General features: G+C 38.5%; 1 protein-coding gene across 1 annotated transcript; it reads right to left on the reverse strand.

Annotated features, from left to right (window-relative positions):
* Positions 1 to 2115: 2115 nt before the first annotated feature.
* On the reverse strand, positions 2116 to 15207 carry LOC139969263 (uncharacterized). Its single transcript, XM_071974178.1, has 5 exons — positions 15075 to 15207; positions 14360 to 14477; positions 7292 to 10149; positions 6231 to 6353; positions 2116 to 5088 (listed from the first exon to the last, which is right to left on the reverse strand). The coding sequence occupies exons 2-5, from the start codon at positions 14445 to 14447 to the stop codon at positions 4975 to 4977; spliced, it is 3183 nt and encodes a 1060-aa protein (XP_071830279.1). The 5' UTR covers positions 14448 to 14477; positions 15075 to 15207; the 3' UTR covers positions 2116 to 4974.
* Positions 15208 to 16955: the final 1748 nt, after the last annotated feature.

Below are 16955 nucleotides of genomic sequence, written 5' to 3' on the forward strand. Positions count from 1 at the left end.
GCCAATAGCAACATTTTCGAACACAGTAATAGCTCAAACAATTTTCCACACGGCACGTTTCTTTTATAAGCTTCCTGCGAGTTAGACTGCCTTAACGCCAATAGCAACATTTCCGCATTTGTGCTAACTGGACTTCCACATACAATAGCTGAATGCTTCTTTCTTGGCTGAGCACCTGCCTATCATGTATGTATGTACAATAGATCATTCTGCAAGCAGGAACTCGCGAAGAAGCCTCATTGGCTTATCAAAGCCGCAAGCTGACCGAAGTCAATCTCTTACATCATCGCTGCTCGCTCTTGGCTAAGTCATGTGTAGTATCTGATGGTGATACACACCCAGCAGAGTTTTAACCTCGAAAATAATCCTTATTATCATAAACGTGGCTGAAATAAATTCCATTGTTTTCAACAGACTCTGGAATAAATACATAGTCATTTTTATAGACTATTTACCTCTTTGCAGATACAAACACCAATTAAGATTTTCATTATGTTAAAGTCCATACGAAGCTTCCGTATCGCTTTTACACGGTAGGTGGAGCTTATTTTGGTGGGCGCAATTGATTTACATGTCATTATCTACCCTGAGGTGGAGAAGTTCAAAGATGCAACCCCTGATGTGTCTTTGACAAGTTAAAAAAAAAGAAGACGTCGTGTGTATAGTTGCTTCATCATCATGTTTCTTCATAGGATAGGCCTTTTGGCTAAGATCATGTGTAGTATCTGTTCCCTTCGGGAATGGTGATACACACCTGACGATGATCACACAGTCACAGTCCCGATGCAAGGGGACTGGGGCTGAGAGCGGATCAGTCGTTTGGTAGTTTGGTTTTCGTGCCCAGGTTCTTTCCTGGGTGACTTTTTCTTAAAAAGTATCTTCATAGGATAGAACCCGTCGAAGCCCTCTAGTACGCAAGTTATAATGGTGATGTACAATTGTCATTGGTTTGATTTTAACATGTCGTATGCCAGCATCGACGAGTTCGTCAGATGATAGTCCTGACTAGAAGGGATATTGTCGACCCATCGAAGACGAGGTCTGCCAGGACCCCGACGAGGACCGGCAGGAAGACCACCAATCGCAGCACGTGCAAAGCCACCCTGTGTTGCCGCATGTCCAAGCCACATGGTTTTCCTACGAATGATGTCGTTGGATGAGAAACACCACCGACCGCCAATCACCTCATGCAGCCGTTTGAAACATGGTCTAACCACCTGGTCTAATCGCACTCCAGATTGACCTTCCCAGACTGTCATACTTTTTCACATCACCCGACTCTAAAGTCAGTGTGGATGAACCATATAAAACCCTAAATAGAATTAGGGCTTTAGCCAGTCTCACTTTCGTTTCGCTGCTAACGTTACAAATAGTTGCTTGCATGCTTGTAAACAATGTCACCAGTATTAGCCTCAAATATATAGCCTCAAGTATAGCCTCAATTATGCTAGAAAGTCAAATAATAGTCACTAATTATGCTTAATCTACAAACGAGCATTTTACTACCATGCACCCTCGAAGTAAATTGCTTCACTGAAACATTTAATTCTCTAGATTTACTCTCCTCAAATAACTAGAAGTAACTTGGAGATGCTGAACCACCAGAAAAGTACTTGTGAAAACTTCTGGCAATGTTTAAGATGCTAATGATTTGGTGTCAATATAAATGAGTTTCATTGGGAGTCGGCCATATTGCAAAAGGAGAATTTAACGTTAGGGTAAAAATTATTAAAATGTAGGGAACGAAAGCATAGCGGGGAAGATAATGTGCAGCCAGTGATAGTACCCCCCCCCCCCCCCACCACCACCACCCATTCACTCCCTCCTATCTCTCTATCTTCCACCACTGGTTTATTTATTAAAGGTTTTATGCACACACATAAAGTCTCCCTTTCCGAATTTACGAAACCTGATTTGGGACATTGGGTATATGGATAGGTGAACTTGTAAGCAGGACTTAGTAACCTCACGAACTAGTGCTTTTTCATTACCGTCTAATGATACCAAACTGGCCATTATCACACCTTACTGGGTAAAATATGTGTCAGTTCATCTTACAGGAATTCGTTTTCATTAAGCTGAAGAGTGAAAGAAATAGAATATATAAACAATCTCTTTTCATTTATGTCTAAATTTTCTTGTTTAATCAGATCCCCAACCACACATTTGTAGACAGGTAAAAATATAGAAATTTATATCAAAATAAAGAACATTTTATGAAATGACATTACAAAATGTAACAAATCAAAACATCACTTAAATATTTAGTTTTTCGTAACATTAAATATGATCTTGTTTCAACTAAACCAGTCACATGCAGCGCATGCTATTTTATGCAACGTTATACATTATAGTATAATCATAACCCCCACCCCCACCCTCATCCCTAAAAAGATACAAAATACATACTACAAGCAAGTAAACTTAAAGTGGTAAAGTACATCATTTTCTCACTTATGAAACTACATGTTAAGAAGCAAAGCAAAGCAAAGTAAAAAAAAACAAAGAACAAGTCGTATTTTACGACTTTTTTTTTAATCAAATTCAGTATGTATAAAGCTGGAGAAAAACCCCACGTACTTGAAAATCTATGCATAAAAATAAGTTCACTCATTAATCCCAATCTTATTTTCTTAGCCTGAAATTGACTAATCCCATCTCTTGCCCTATCTTGAATTTATGGGCCCTATCTTGAATCTATGGGCCCCATCTTGAATCTATGGGCCCCATCTTGAATCTATGGGCCCTATCTTGAATCTATGGGCCCTATCTTGAATCTATGGGCCCTATCTTTAATCTATGGGCCCTATCTTGAATTTATGGGCCCTATCTCATTTCAGGTCACACAGTTATCATAATCATCTGATGTGTGTAAATGTGTGAGAGGTTATTGATTTTGAAGAAAGGAAAGAAGGGGAAAGGAGGGGGTGGGGGGGGGAGTAAGATTCTGAAAAGAGAATATCTAAAGCATGGCCTGGGGGAAGGGGAGAATGGGGTAAATTTAACAGATATATAATTGAACAATACCACTGACATAATAAAACAAAAAAGCTACAAACATGAAAGACAGCTTATTGCAAGATATTTCACCGACAGAATATATATAGCCTCGTCCAGTTTTCAGAACAACCTGACAAACAACTAAATGAGTGCAAAACACAGAGACAACAGCTAAATAACAAAAACAAAAGTTTTCCATTACATCAACCTCACCCCAACTCCCCCACCTCACCCACCCTCCAAAAGTCACCTAGAATAGGCAAGCAAAACTTTGGATACACCTCTTCAAGTACTCAAATATGACCATAGTTCATTTAATCCAAATTTATAAAAGTACAAACCAAGGGAAAAAAATAAAAAATATTTTGACCTCACATTCTTTTTTTTTTTTTTTTTACATAGTTGGAGTATCATGTCACACATTTTCATTATTATCCTTTACACTCTAAATCATTCACTGGAAGGATTTAGTTCCCAAACCGTCCGAAAATGATCATTCTTATCACCGACTATAGTAAACAAAAATTATAATAAATAATTATGTACGACGAAAATATGTGAAAACAAAGAATGGTGGAGAATACAAGAAATAAATAACTATTGATATTTAGTACAAAATGTCATTGGGTCTTCAGAGGTCTTTGAGAAAGCAGAGATATATAATCGTTGAGAGTCTTCCATCGATACGAAAATTTTTTTTTATACATTGTCATTTCTTCAAAGGAAATATAGCCACCAGTGATACACCAAGGTCCCATTGCACCTTAAACCCACGTGCACCGTTTGTGTCTCCCTCCAGGGTCGTTCCCTTACACTTTCTTGGCAGCATTAACAATTGTTATATTATGTACAATAATAATAAACCTATTAAATTACTGATATTTTTCATATCCAATTAAATATGACTAACTTCACTGGGAACTAACAAGTGAACAGTACAAAAATTGAAGGAAAGAAAAAAAAGGACATGATTTAAGTAGTCAGTTTTTTAAGTATCCTTTGAAAGTTTAGATTTAAGCTAATCCGTCTTATTTGAAAGACTGCGGAAATGCTAAACGGAATGGAAAGAAAAAAAACAGAAAGAAAGAAAAAATCAACCTTTTTTAGTAGGATTTATGAAATTTGAAAATTATAAATCCAACTTGAACATCCAGATATATTGTAGCCTCTTGCCAGTTTGCTGCAAGGTGAGGGTGCTAGAACACCCCTCCTCCCCCCCCCCCCCCTTGGTTCTGAACTTTTAGCTGTGGAATAATCTATATCATTTTTGTTTTCATTTTGTTGACATGATGTTTTGTAATAAAGTCTGGAAAATAGTTTGGTTAATCAACTTTCGTTTCCCATAGAAAACGTTCCAAAGGTTTGAAAAATTTTCCACTTGATTTCTAATACTTCAAATGTTAATGGGCAATGTAATCCAACACTTTATAAGAACATCCAGCCCTTTGACTTTAGTTGGAACAATCCTTGCTTTATGATTTCAATGATAGTTTACAGGTTTTGGTTACCTTGGCGACCAATCCCCCATAGTTGCTTTGAGTAACAACGAATGGTAAAAATCCCACCAAGGAATAGATTAAGATACAAGGCAGTACTTTACAGTAACTGCCCTTTTTTGGAAATTGAGTTGTTGCTCTTCGATCCATAACTTTGATGTGAGTGACATTTTAATTGTCCCTGAAAGTGAGACACAAAAAAAAAAAAAAAAAAAATAGGAGAACTTTAGAAAAACTTTCTTTCTTTGAAATTCTTACTTAATATATTAGCAAAATATAAATAGCAACAATTTCTCCTTTAAGGACATTCCATTATCAAATTTCTTTGTTTTAAACAGTGGTTGCCATGTTTACATAGTCAACTTTAACCAGTTAATCTGCTCTGCCAAGCATTTCCTTTTTTTGTTTTCTTTTTTAGTTTATTAGTGAAAAATGTATGATACAAATATAACGGGTTGTTGAAAGGAGTTGAAAGACTTTAGCTGGATTCATCAGTGTATTCCATTTTTTCGCGAAGCAATGGCTCAATTTCTTTCGTTCTTGCGTCAATTTTGGACCTAGTGATGTTTGACTCTGGGTCCACAGTGACAATCTGAAAGTAAAATAAAATAATGTGGTGTATTAATGTGCTGGTACATAATAATACAATCTTAAGATACAAGAGAGGACAAAATAATTGTTCATCTTAACATAATGTAACCTGCTGGTAAATAGAGGTGACAAGCTGAAAATTCAAATTATGGAGAAGCATCGTTTTGAGTTTATACTGCTTCCGCACAACTAAAAGGGTTACCCATTTTCTCTATACACTGTGAAGTGAAAGGGTTACCAGTTCATTCTATACATGGTGAAGTGAAAGGGTTAACAGTTCACTCTATACATGGTGAGGTGAAAGGGTTCCCAGTTCACTCTATATATGGTCAAGTTGAAGGGTTACCAGTTCACTCTAAACATGGTGAAGTGAAAGGTTTGTCAGTTCACTATATACATGGTGAGGTGAAAGGGTTACCAGTTCACTCTAAACATGGTGAAGTGAAAGGGTTGCCAGTTCACTCTATACATGGTGAAGTGAAAGGTTTGCCAGTTCACTCTATACACGGTGGAGTGAAAGGGTTACCAGTTCACTCTATCCACTGTGAAGTGAAAGGGTTACCAGTTCACTCTATATATGGTGATGTGAAAGGGTTACCAGTTCACTCTATACATGGTGAAGTGAAAGGGTTACCAGTTCACTCTATACATGGTGAAGTGAAAGGGTTACCAGTTCACTCTATACACTGTGAAGTGAAAGGGTTACCAGTTCACTCTATATATGGTGACGTGAAAGGGTTACCAGTTCACTTTATACACAGTTAGGTGAATTTGCTAATGCTGAGTAAAGACAGGTAAGGAATTCTTCAAGTCTTCAGTATATGTAGATCTGCACTCTGTACACAGGACTGTCCAAGTAATGCCACATTGATAGATGTTTTACCTTAACTAGGGTCACCAAAAGACTGATATCTTAACAATTTAATTCAGAACTGGTTTCAGAGACACAACGGATGTGCATGTGAGTGCTTAGGGGAGGGGAGGGGGAAGAGGCCCCGGGGACAAGGAATGAGTCTTGAGACTTATTGTCCAAATACAGCCTCACTTACAAAATGATTGAGCAAATATGATTGGTATGTACAGTAGGGGAGAGGGGAGAAGAGTGGGAAAGGGGGAAGATGTAACCTCTGCTTCGAGACTTACCTTTGGTGAGTGCCCAAAGTAACTGTTTGACCTGATCAGGAGGATGAGTACAATAAGGAGGAATAAGGGGATGCAATATACCCATATGGATGTACCACCAACGATGTTCTTTGAAGATGTACCCTATTGTTTGGAAAGAAAACAGAATTAGAGGCTACATGGAACTTACTGGGAAACAACTCATTTTGTCTAACATAGATATATCTGTAAATAGGGAAAGAAGAGGGTGATGTAAGGGAAATGAGGGAGGGCAAAGAGGATGGTTAGTGGCAAGAGAGTGAAGGGCGGTGATTGTAGAAGAGGGAAAATGTTATAGAATGAAAGATATAGCTAAGTGAGGGTGAAGGTAAGGGTAGGCAAAGTGTAGATATAGTACAGATAAAGGGGAGGGAAAGTTGATGTGGCCGAGCTGTGGGGGGGGGGTTGAGGCTGGGGTGGGGGTATCAAATTATCAATGTGGTGACATTTTTGGTATCTTTATTAAACACTGTACAAACCAAGTTAACTGTTATTAGAAATAATGATCATTACCTACTCTGTCATGAAGCATCTTTTTGTACTCAAGCATGATTTATTAATTAATCATAAAATGAGTTAACAATACACAGAAAAATGTCTCATTCATTTACAATGTAACCTAGACACGGAAATAATCACAAATTGAACCCAGACATCAAGTATATATTAATGAATAATATTCATGGTAAATCAAGACAAATTGACAATGACTAATTGTAAACTAATCGACTTATGTCAGTTAGTGTGCACTAAATGAATTATTGCGATTTGCAAATGATTAATCGTGAACAAACAGAGAAAAGCTGATCTAAACTTGGGCACATGCCAATTAATAGGATGTATTTCAAATTACAAAAAAATGCAAGCAACCATAGTCCTTGAAGTCAATTTCTAAATGGACATCCATTGCCTCAAATTTGACTCAGTTCCCGGTGATTTGAAACGGATGGCTCTCCATATGGGAGAAGGGACAGTTGTATCCCATGCCCCTACCCAAACCCCTGCCAACATTTTGTTCTATACTGGTAATTTATAAGTCTTACCTTTGCTTGTAGATTGGTCTTGGGTACATTCACAGCTGCAGTCTTCACTTCCTCTCCGGTCTGTGAAGCAGCTCCTTCGGATGGAAAAGAATCAATGTGAATGGCTGGCCCAACAGACTCAGTATGGACCAGAGTTTGACTCCTGGGAGGCCAGATGGGACCAATTCCGATACTGTCGTGGTTTCCATCATTGGCAGGGCCATTGCCACTCCCAGAATCACTGATGCCAATGCCAAAAAAGGTCTCCAGGAAACCACCTTCATTACTATCTAGGGAATTCAGTTCACTACTTCCATAGGAGGGAGAAGTATCCCAACTATGTACTGCAAAACCACCATTTCTCACATTGTAGTCAGAGTTGGAACTAGGGGGAGAAAGCTTAAGGCTACTTTCTTGAGGATAACTGCTATAATCATAATCACTGCTTGGGAGAGAAAGCTCAAGGCTACTTTCTTCAGGATAACTGCTATAATCGTAATCACTGTCAGTTCCTTCCCTGCCCCCTCCAAAGTTTGAGTCAGTCAATTGACCCACAACATTGTTTAAAATGTCTGAAACTTTTTTGCCATTATTAATGTCTGATATTCTGTTTTCAAAAGATTTTGGATTTTGGGTTTCAAGATGCTCGTTTTCACTTGAAGCATCAGTGGCACTTGCATGTGCCGTCAGTGAGATGGTTGCATCGCTCCCTTTAACTGAAGAAGGTTCGTCATCCAGACCTTCCGAGATTTCATTTGGCAAGAACTCATACTCATAATGGGAGGAGACGTATGATGTAAACATAGAATACATCTCGTATGAAGGTTTACCTAAGACAATACCCTCACTACTACCTTCTGTACTTTTGAGAATACCAGAGGTGCTGGTCACAACATGGTCACTTCCCACCTCACCACTGTTAACGCTATCAGGGATTTTAGAAGGTGGCAGGATGGGTAGACTATTCTCTTCAATTCCTAGAGAATCACTGCCACCTGAGTTACCGAGGGATTCCGAACCATGACCATCCTCGGAATCAGGTTTACTTGACATTCCACCTAATTGAATGGGATCGTAACTGTCGTTAACACTCACGGACGGGTAATCGTACGAGTACGACCAACTCTGAGAATCATCAGATTTACCTGAAACTTGATCTAACAGACTAGCACCATCACCACTCCCTACATGATTGTCATCGTTAGATGGGGGCAAACTGGTCCATGATGCACCCCCAATAGAAGACTGAAATATGCCACTGACTGGACCTAAATATTGTTTAATACTTGGCCAAAGTTTTTGAGTGGGATCATTTTTTAGGTGCCCAATGACTTTCCTATTATTACGTAGAGTTGATATCGGTCCATGGGATCCTGAACTTCTCTTTTGTCTCCTTATATCCTGCAATTTTCCTTTCACACTCTCTCCTTCTTTTCTACTGACAAGCAGATTTTCTTTGCGGGGAGGGAAGTTATCAGAAAAGAGAATACTTAACTCATTACTTATCTCACCTTCAGACGGCGGTTTCCAGCTCTCTTCATCATAACTGTTTGGGTAGGAAGGCCAATCACTTAAATTAACACCATCACTGCCATCCCCAACCTCATTACCATTAGCCTCATTACCAAGCTTATTTAAGATTGAATAATATCCTCCATAATTCCCCCCTGAGTACTGATAATTAGAATCATAGTCTGAATTACTATGGACAGAATCTTCACCATCAGATGATGATTCTGAAGATAGGCCTTGCTGGCTGGATTCAAATTCGATATTATTGTCATATTGGATATTCTCAGATGGAGGTATGACTGGTGGCAGGCCTGGCTGCTCAGGTACTTGTGGTATGAACTTGGGAACTTGGAATTGCTGATTAGCTGGTGGCATTAGATAATCATTGCCATATGGAATCTTCTCAGATGGAGGGACGTCTGATGGCAGGCGTAGCTGCTCTTGGTTCAATTCAGGTGCTTTTTGTATGAGCTGGGGAACTTGGAATTGCCGATTAGAGGGTGCCATTAACCCATCATTGCCATATGGAATCTTCTCAGATGGAGGGATAACTGGTGGTAGGCCTGGCTGCTCAGGTGCTTGTGGTAAGAACTGGGGAACTTGGTATTGCTGATTAGAGGGTGCCATTAACCCGTCATTGCCATATGGAATCTTCTCAGATTGAGGGACGTCTGATGGTAGGCGTAGCTGCTCTCCGTTCCATGCAGGTGCTTGTGGTATGAACTGGGGAACTTGGAATTGCTGATTAGCTGGTGGCATTAGATAATCATTGCCATATGGAATCTTCTCAGATGGAGGGACAACTGGTGGCAGGCCTGGCTGCTCTTGGTTCAATTCGGGTGCTTGTGGTATGAACTGGGGTACTTGATATTGCTGATTAGAGGGTGCCATTAACCCATCATTGCCATATGGGATATTCTCAGATGGAGGAACCACTGGTGCAAAGCCTGGCTGTTCTCTGTTCAATTCAGGTACTTGTGGTATGAACTGGGGAACTTGGTATTGCTGATTAGAGGGTGCCATTAACCCATCATTGCCATATGGAATCTTCTCAGATGGAGGAACCACTGGTGCAAAGCCTGGCTGTTCTCTGTTCAATTCAGGTACTTGTGGTATGAACTTGGGTACTTGGAATTGCTGATTAGAGGGTGCCATTAACCCATCATTGCCATATGGAATCTTCTCAGATGGAGGGACGTCTGATGGCAGGCGTAGCTGCTCTTGGTTCAATTCAGGTACTTGTGGTATGAACTGGGGAACTTGGTATTGCTCATTAGAAGGGACAGGGACATCATCTCCCTGTTGTGAGACAAACTGCTGCCTCTGGTTGTAGTAATTGTTAGACTGTGGCATGGGTACCGATCCATCTGCAAAATACAGTTAAAGAGAAATAAGTTTAATAGTCATATGAGGTCTCTAACCCAAGGCCAAAAGTTAATCATCAAGATATCTAGATTTCACATTTCAAGCTGTCTAAATTGAATACAGCTCCATAACCAAAATAATTCATTTTGCAATTCCATATAGATGAAGAACAGCATGGGCTGTGTGTCACATGGAATCAGTGACAGTCCACTCTACTAACTGTTCATGGTCACCTGACAGTGACAAGTCACATCCATAGACTACGTAACCAGAGGTTATGTCACAAACAAGCACATCAAATTTACCCTTCCCTGTAGCATTCAGGGTCATCTAATGAATAATCATTGTTTTACATTATTTGCATACATGTGTTTTGTCTCAATTATGGCTGTGTGTGGTTTCTGTGTACATGTAAATTGGTGACATAGCAACTCAAAGAACAAGAGATACTCCATACTTCTATTTCTGTTAGATCCTTTCTGTCCATTTACTGTACTCAGTGTTGGGTTTCTAATTTTCTGTTTTACATTACTCCCGATTCTCTACTTCTTGGATTTAGTTCTTTCAAAAATAATTTTCAAGGAAAACAATGTTCTGCTTGTGTTTTTTATTTTTGTATCCCTTGTCATACATGTGTCACTTTGTAATGTTGGAAAATAGCCAAAAAGGCAATTGAAAAAAAAAAAAAGAGAAAGAAAAGAAATTCCACAACATTGTGAACTAGAGTACAAATGTTGTGCCAATTGAACCCATTTTGAAATCAAGACACCCTACAGTGAAATTCAGTTGCATAGCCCTTTCATGCAATAGTCAATGCCTTGTGTAATTAGGAAGTGGTTCACATGACACAGCAAAGAAAGTCCCACTGCATTAAATGTTGGTTTTCTTTCTATCAGGATCTCAAAAAGACAGACAGTTTGTTTCCTTCTTTGCTTTACTTTTCTTTTACCTGTTTTGTTTTGCTGCCTTTTCTCTGTTGAGTTCAGGAGTTCAGGGCTTGGAATACGTCAGACATTGTATGTACAGTACTCAGAAATATTTCTTAGCTTTTTGTTTCCCATGGGGGAAAACTATGGAGTCACTCATACCGACCTTGCAAAATTGTTAGGGGGGAGGGACCACGATTGCAAAGTTGGCATTGACTATAAAGCGGATCGCAGAGTTAGTAATTACTATTACGGCAACATACAGACTAGCGTCGGTTACACCATCGTTTTCTCAGGAAGGTTGCTATTACTTCATTCGTACAGTTAGAAAAAATATTCAACAGGCATTATCAAATTATCAAAGGACCATTAACATTGTACATGGTACAATTCAATTAGTAAATGTTGATAATTTTACTGTACTGTATGTAGTTAACAAGTCTTTAAATGTTAAAATTTGTCGTGTTTGATACAGAAATGGTTAACCGCCTATACCATAGTCCATGTGGCTGAAGCTTTGTAGGTTAGTACCATTATGTTGATAGGGGTAACGTAAGTTGGCTTTACAATACATCAAAGCAAAAATGGAATTATATCTATGACAAAAATAACTGCTTGAACAGAACAGCAATATGATGACCTATAAGGAACACACATCTTTTTTATGTATTCTGAATAAAGTTCTCATTCGACGACACACTCAAAAATGTATATTACATACGCATTACAAATAGAACCAGGCCTGTGAGATCTACATCCATAATATCAACCAACACCACCCTCAGTACCTTTCGGGAATCCTTTAACACTGTAGTTTTGATTTTACTTGTCATTCATCACAAGCACTTTTCTACCATTTAAGGGTGGGTGTGGGGGGGGGGGGGATGCCATTTAGGGACCAGCTTCTCCTTTGTATTACAGGACAAAAAAATTACATTCTATAAATAATTAAAACACAGTGCACCACTGTATATCACTACTGTTCTGTACTGTATATATATGTAAACTCAACCCTACAGTACAACAGATCTGGCAACAACAAACATTCATAACATTGTGTTACTGTTATGTGTAGAGTTGCCTCTGTGTCTATGTCATCAAGTTTAAAAGCATTGAAGACTCGCCCCAAACCGGGTGCCGAGCTCTGAAAAGTTAACTTTCCGTTGCTTGCAAATGATGTTTTCTTCTTGTCGCTACAAAATGCAGACAGTAATGAAACGTGATACCTTGTTATCTTTTATCTAGACCTGAGATGTCCACGCTGCTATGTACACTGTGTTGTGGGTATTGACCGTAGCTGTATGTATTGACTGTACACTAGTGTCTAATTACCGACAGTAGCAAGCTGTGTGTGTATTTCTGGGATCGATGGTGGTGTCTAACACTTCTGTTACACCTCATTGAAACTAGGTCAGATTACCGGCATGTGACGTTTCTTTGTGCGCAAGTCTCCACGCCCTTATAAAAGTGTGCATTTGTTAATTTATCAATTGAAATTCAGGTGACCTCAAACACAATTATCATAATGCAATCACGCATGGAAAGGGCCATCCAACCCTGAATGAACATACAGTATTGTACAATAGTACTGTTATCACGCAAATTGTGATCCTGTGGTTGTCACTTCAATGGCATACAACAAATAGCATTGTAGAATTTCACAGTGACTCAGGGAATAAATTATCCAATATTGCAATGCACACTTGGCTATGTAAAATGGGAAAAATTGCTATACAAAATAATACAAGTGAAAAGATACATAACCGTTCTTGTATGTACACAGGAGCTGTAGAAGTTTATAGAGAATAAAGTTCAGATATTCCGGAACTGCTTCACAAACTTTGAAGAATAAATTATACTCCTGATCGTATAAATACGGCATTTTTGTCACATTTTATTTTACAGGTAAAATGAATATGTACACGCTTCTAGTAAAAGCCCTAGTTTAAATATTCAAAATTAAAAACTATCGTCGCCAGAAACAGTTGCTAAAGGTATTGTGATTTAAAACTATGATATCACCAAATGAAAATCCTTCTTCTTTTTTTATAGCATTCCTTACATTTCACTTCATCAGAGTTACCATTTTCATTACAATAAGCACATCACTTTAATAAAAAACATCTCCATTTGTCTGATCTAAACTCTCATTTTCTCTGTTTCTTTCTCTTTGCCTTTTCTCTGTTCAGTTGATTATTTGTGACCACGAAAAACCTTAAAGTTACATTTGAGTACTAAAGTTGTCTGCGGGACAAAATTATAGTAGAATCACAATAGGTCAGAATCTATGCATGGTTGAAGTACACTAGGTCAACATTGTTGAGCCCGTTTTGTTTCATGAATCAGTCACACTTTGAGACATAGCCTTAACACACCCAACAGTTTGCTTATTTACAAATAATAATTTCTGGATTAGTGCAAAACAAAGTTCCAAAAACATGTACTGTATGGCAATGAACCAGACTGTGACCAAACTTCCTAAAGGCTAAATATCCATTATTAGAAATGTATTTTATACATATACTGGACATGTATAATGTACAGCAGGTTTGTCAGTATTGCCCCCAAATTCTTTAGTGCAAATCAAAAACTGAGCAAAGTATGATAGATTTTCTGATCTTCCCAATTATTTTCACACATTAACAGATATTCAATCTGCAGAAAAGTAATCTGGCTGTTAAAGGAAATGACTTTATGAATGACCAGGAATGACCCTTAATTGTTGGTTAGTACATGTGAATAGGAATGTTCCACATCTGAAATTGTACAGAAATTCCATTATATCCCCTCCCTCAAAACAATAACAAGACACTGAAGATTAAACAACTGAAGAATGATGTTAAGAATTAAGATACCCCACAACTGCTGATCTGCACAAATTTTAAAACCAGTATACATTTGGGATACAGTTTGACCATTAGTAGTAATTTTTACGGGGACATTTTTGGGGTGTACAGTATTTGTTAGACTACTGATTCCTTTGATCAATCCTGGGCTGTAGCATGATGAGCCATCAAAACATCATTACAATTACAGTACAGAAACTCAACACTAATTCACAAAGTAGGATAGGATAGGAAGGGTAGTTAGATAAATAACCCATCACAGTAACATATATCGGTTTGAAGTTTTACAGGTGATAATTATGTTCAATAATTTTTCGGGGGAAGGCACTTTAGTCTAGGATATAGAATGTGTGGATTGAACATTACATGCAAAGAATGTTGGGCCTGACAAAATACTGATTCAAAATGGAAAGCTATCATGTTGACATTTGTAGACTTACCAGAAATTGTCAACCTTAGGTCTTGTGAGACAGCCAAGTTCATGATCCACATGCAGGTTACAATCCTCAGAAGTTGTTGCTGTGCCATTTTCTGTGTCCAGTTTTCAACAAAGTAAGGCTAAGTAATAAGTAAGGCTTGTTAGCAAATGGCCAGTCTTAATTCTGCCACTGCTTCCTGGTTGTGTTAATCACCTAAACAATAGCCTAGTGAGACTTAGCAGTTAGGTTGTGCCCAACTACCAGAAAAACACACTGATACATACTAGGCTACTTGTATTAAGTTGTAAGACTTGGCTAGGCTAGGCCTAACAGTTAGGCTACTACTAAGTACTAGCCAAGGCATACAATTGATAAAACTTAGATTAGTCAACTAACTGTAAGTAACGTTTGTTAGAAAATGATACGGTTGGCTTGGTGTAACCCGTTTCCAGTTCCTTGTCTAACGTAGTGGAAAGAGTTATTCAATGCCTGCCTTTCATAGTAATATTAATAACCGGGTCGTTGATTGGTTCGCCACGTATAAGAAAAGATCCAAGAATAGCCTAAGCTACTGGGCTAGTAACAACTTTGGCTAACAATTTGTGTCCTAATGATAAGCCTCCACAAATAAGGGTTTTTTAAGAATATAAATACTTATAACATAAATTCAAAACGAAACGAAAAAGATATGTTAAGAAAAAACAAGTAAGTCCAATGTTTTAATTTGTTTTCTTACGACGAAATATAGCCCTATATTCTGAGGATGGCAGTGAACCGTGATATACAGTTGGCCAAAGTGCAATGGTACTGCGTTGCCGTAGCTGAGATTCTAGAATCTTTGCTGTTAGTGTTAGCAATTACAATAAGCGACCTTATGCTTCCAACACATTATGCTTCCAACATACTCATTGTATTACTGAAAACGGAATTCATATTGACGGGGACCACTATAGTCAACTCCGAAAGCTAAATAAAATCAGTAATCGAAAATGGCAAACTTTCATGGACGAAAGCATTAACCTTTAGGTGTATTGAGCGGAGAGGGATGAGAAACTTTACGTTCACGAGAAGCGGAGCAAGGGGACGTTTAGTAGAAACCCACTTCCCCCTCCCCACTCAATATTTTGCAGCATATTTGGCCTACAGGTTACATAACTTTGACAATTAAGTTCTCTCAAAGACACAGAATGTACTTTTTCCAAACCGAGAGATACCTTTAGAGAAAATATTCGCTTTATCGCAATTCTCATGAACGAAATCGAAAGTTTAACAAAGATACAAATGCAAATTGCGATGGGAGGGGTGCAGAGTAACTTTTACGATAATGGGCGGCGGAAATATTGTATAAAACAAAAGAAAAATATAGTTGCTTTGCTGAAAATACATTTAAACTTGAAGTTGAAGTACAGAATGCACATATTTTGTCGAACATTTGGCGGTGATTCTGCGGTTTGCTTCCTCAATTCAAAGTGACAGGTCGCACTGTGTGTTACGCATATTACTTAGGACCCCAATCAGGAAAAAGGTTGCCCCAATGCATGGTTTGCTGTACAAGAACAGCCTCCCCGGCCCCCAGCCCAGCCCCATGCACATATATTCCAGGTGAATTTAAAATGTTGTCAATGACACAAACGTAACTATACTAGTTAAAGCTAGGAATGCCAATAGGTTTGATTGAGCATTTGTTAAACGCATCTCTACTACAGAAAATAAACAATGATAAAGAAAATCCGTTAATAATTCAAGCATATGTAATGGCTCGATGATGCCATATAGTCTTGATCAAGTATTCAGTATTTGTATTTTGATTGAAAAAAACTGTAATACCTTCCAAACCCAACAAAATGAGAATCAGTAGCGTGCAATGGGTTTCAATAGTGGGGCAAACATTCTAAAACACCCGACTGATATAGGTTTAGGGTTTGAACCTGTAGGTCCATGGAATAACCGGAAGCGCATGAAGGAATTTTATACTCTTCCGAGCTAAAGTTAAAAAATCCCACAACTGAATCATTTCCCCATGGCTGAAAATGGGAGGTGGAGGCATGCCCCCACCTCCAACCCTTGCCCACGCAACTGATGGTCTCAATCACCTTTAATTGTTCACCACGAGTATTCTTTTCACACAGACCAAGTAATGATGTTAGGTGAATGTAACGCGGTTAAAGTGTCCTCTCCGAAACAAATAATTACCTTCTCGATTCAAATGCCACGATATGGCAAGCCCATAGACATTAATTGATTAAATCTCTATGGGCAAGCCACATGTGCAATAATTCGATATACCGAGTTTATCGCCGTTTAACTCTGTTTTTCGATCGATAAACTCGGTTTATCGATTGGATAACCGTGTTTTTCGCGATAAACTCAGTTTATCGAGCGAAAAGCAGAGTTGACAGCGATAAACTCGGTTTATCGAATTATTGCACATGTTACGTGCCATACGCGTACCCAGGAGTCAGCTCCAATTGATCTTCTCAAAATGACTCCTTTCAGTGATGTTGAGAATCTGTGGATTCGGTAATTTCTCACGTTTGCGAATTCGGGTAACTGAATTGGGTATTTTACGTTGGTTTCGGGAAACAACTTTGGTCGTCATGGCTACACTGTGGTGATA

The sequence above is a fragment of the Apostichopus japonicus genome, chromosome 6 (assembly GCF_037975245.1).
Source record: "Apostichopus japonicus isolate 1M-3 chromosome 6, ASM3797524v1, whole genome shotgun sequence".
In the NCBI taxonomy this organism is placed as follows: Eukaryota; Metazoa; Echinodermata; class Holothuroidea; order Aspidochirotida; family Stichopodidae; genus Apostichopus; species Apostichopus japonicus.

Coding starts and splice junctions, on each gene's coding strand:
- LOC139969263 (XM_071974178.1), bottom strand. CDS start 14,447: ATGGCACAGCAACAACTTCTGAGGATTGTAACCTGCATGTGGATCATG. Junction 10,150..14,359: donor CCTAAGGTTGACAATTTCTG/GTAAGTCTACAA, acceptor TGTATTTTGCAG/ATGGATCGGTACCCATGCCA. Junction 5,089..6,230: donor ACTTTGGGCACTCACCAAAG/GTAAGTCTCGAA, acceptor TTTTACTTTCAG/ATTGTCACTGTGGACCCAGA.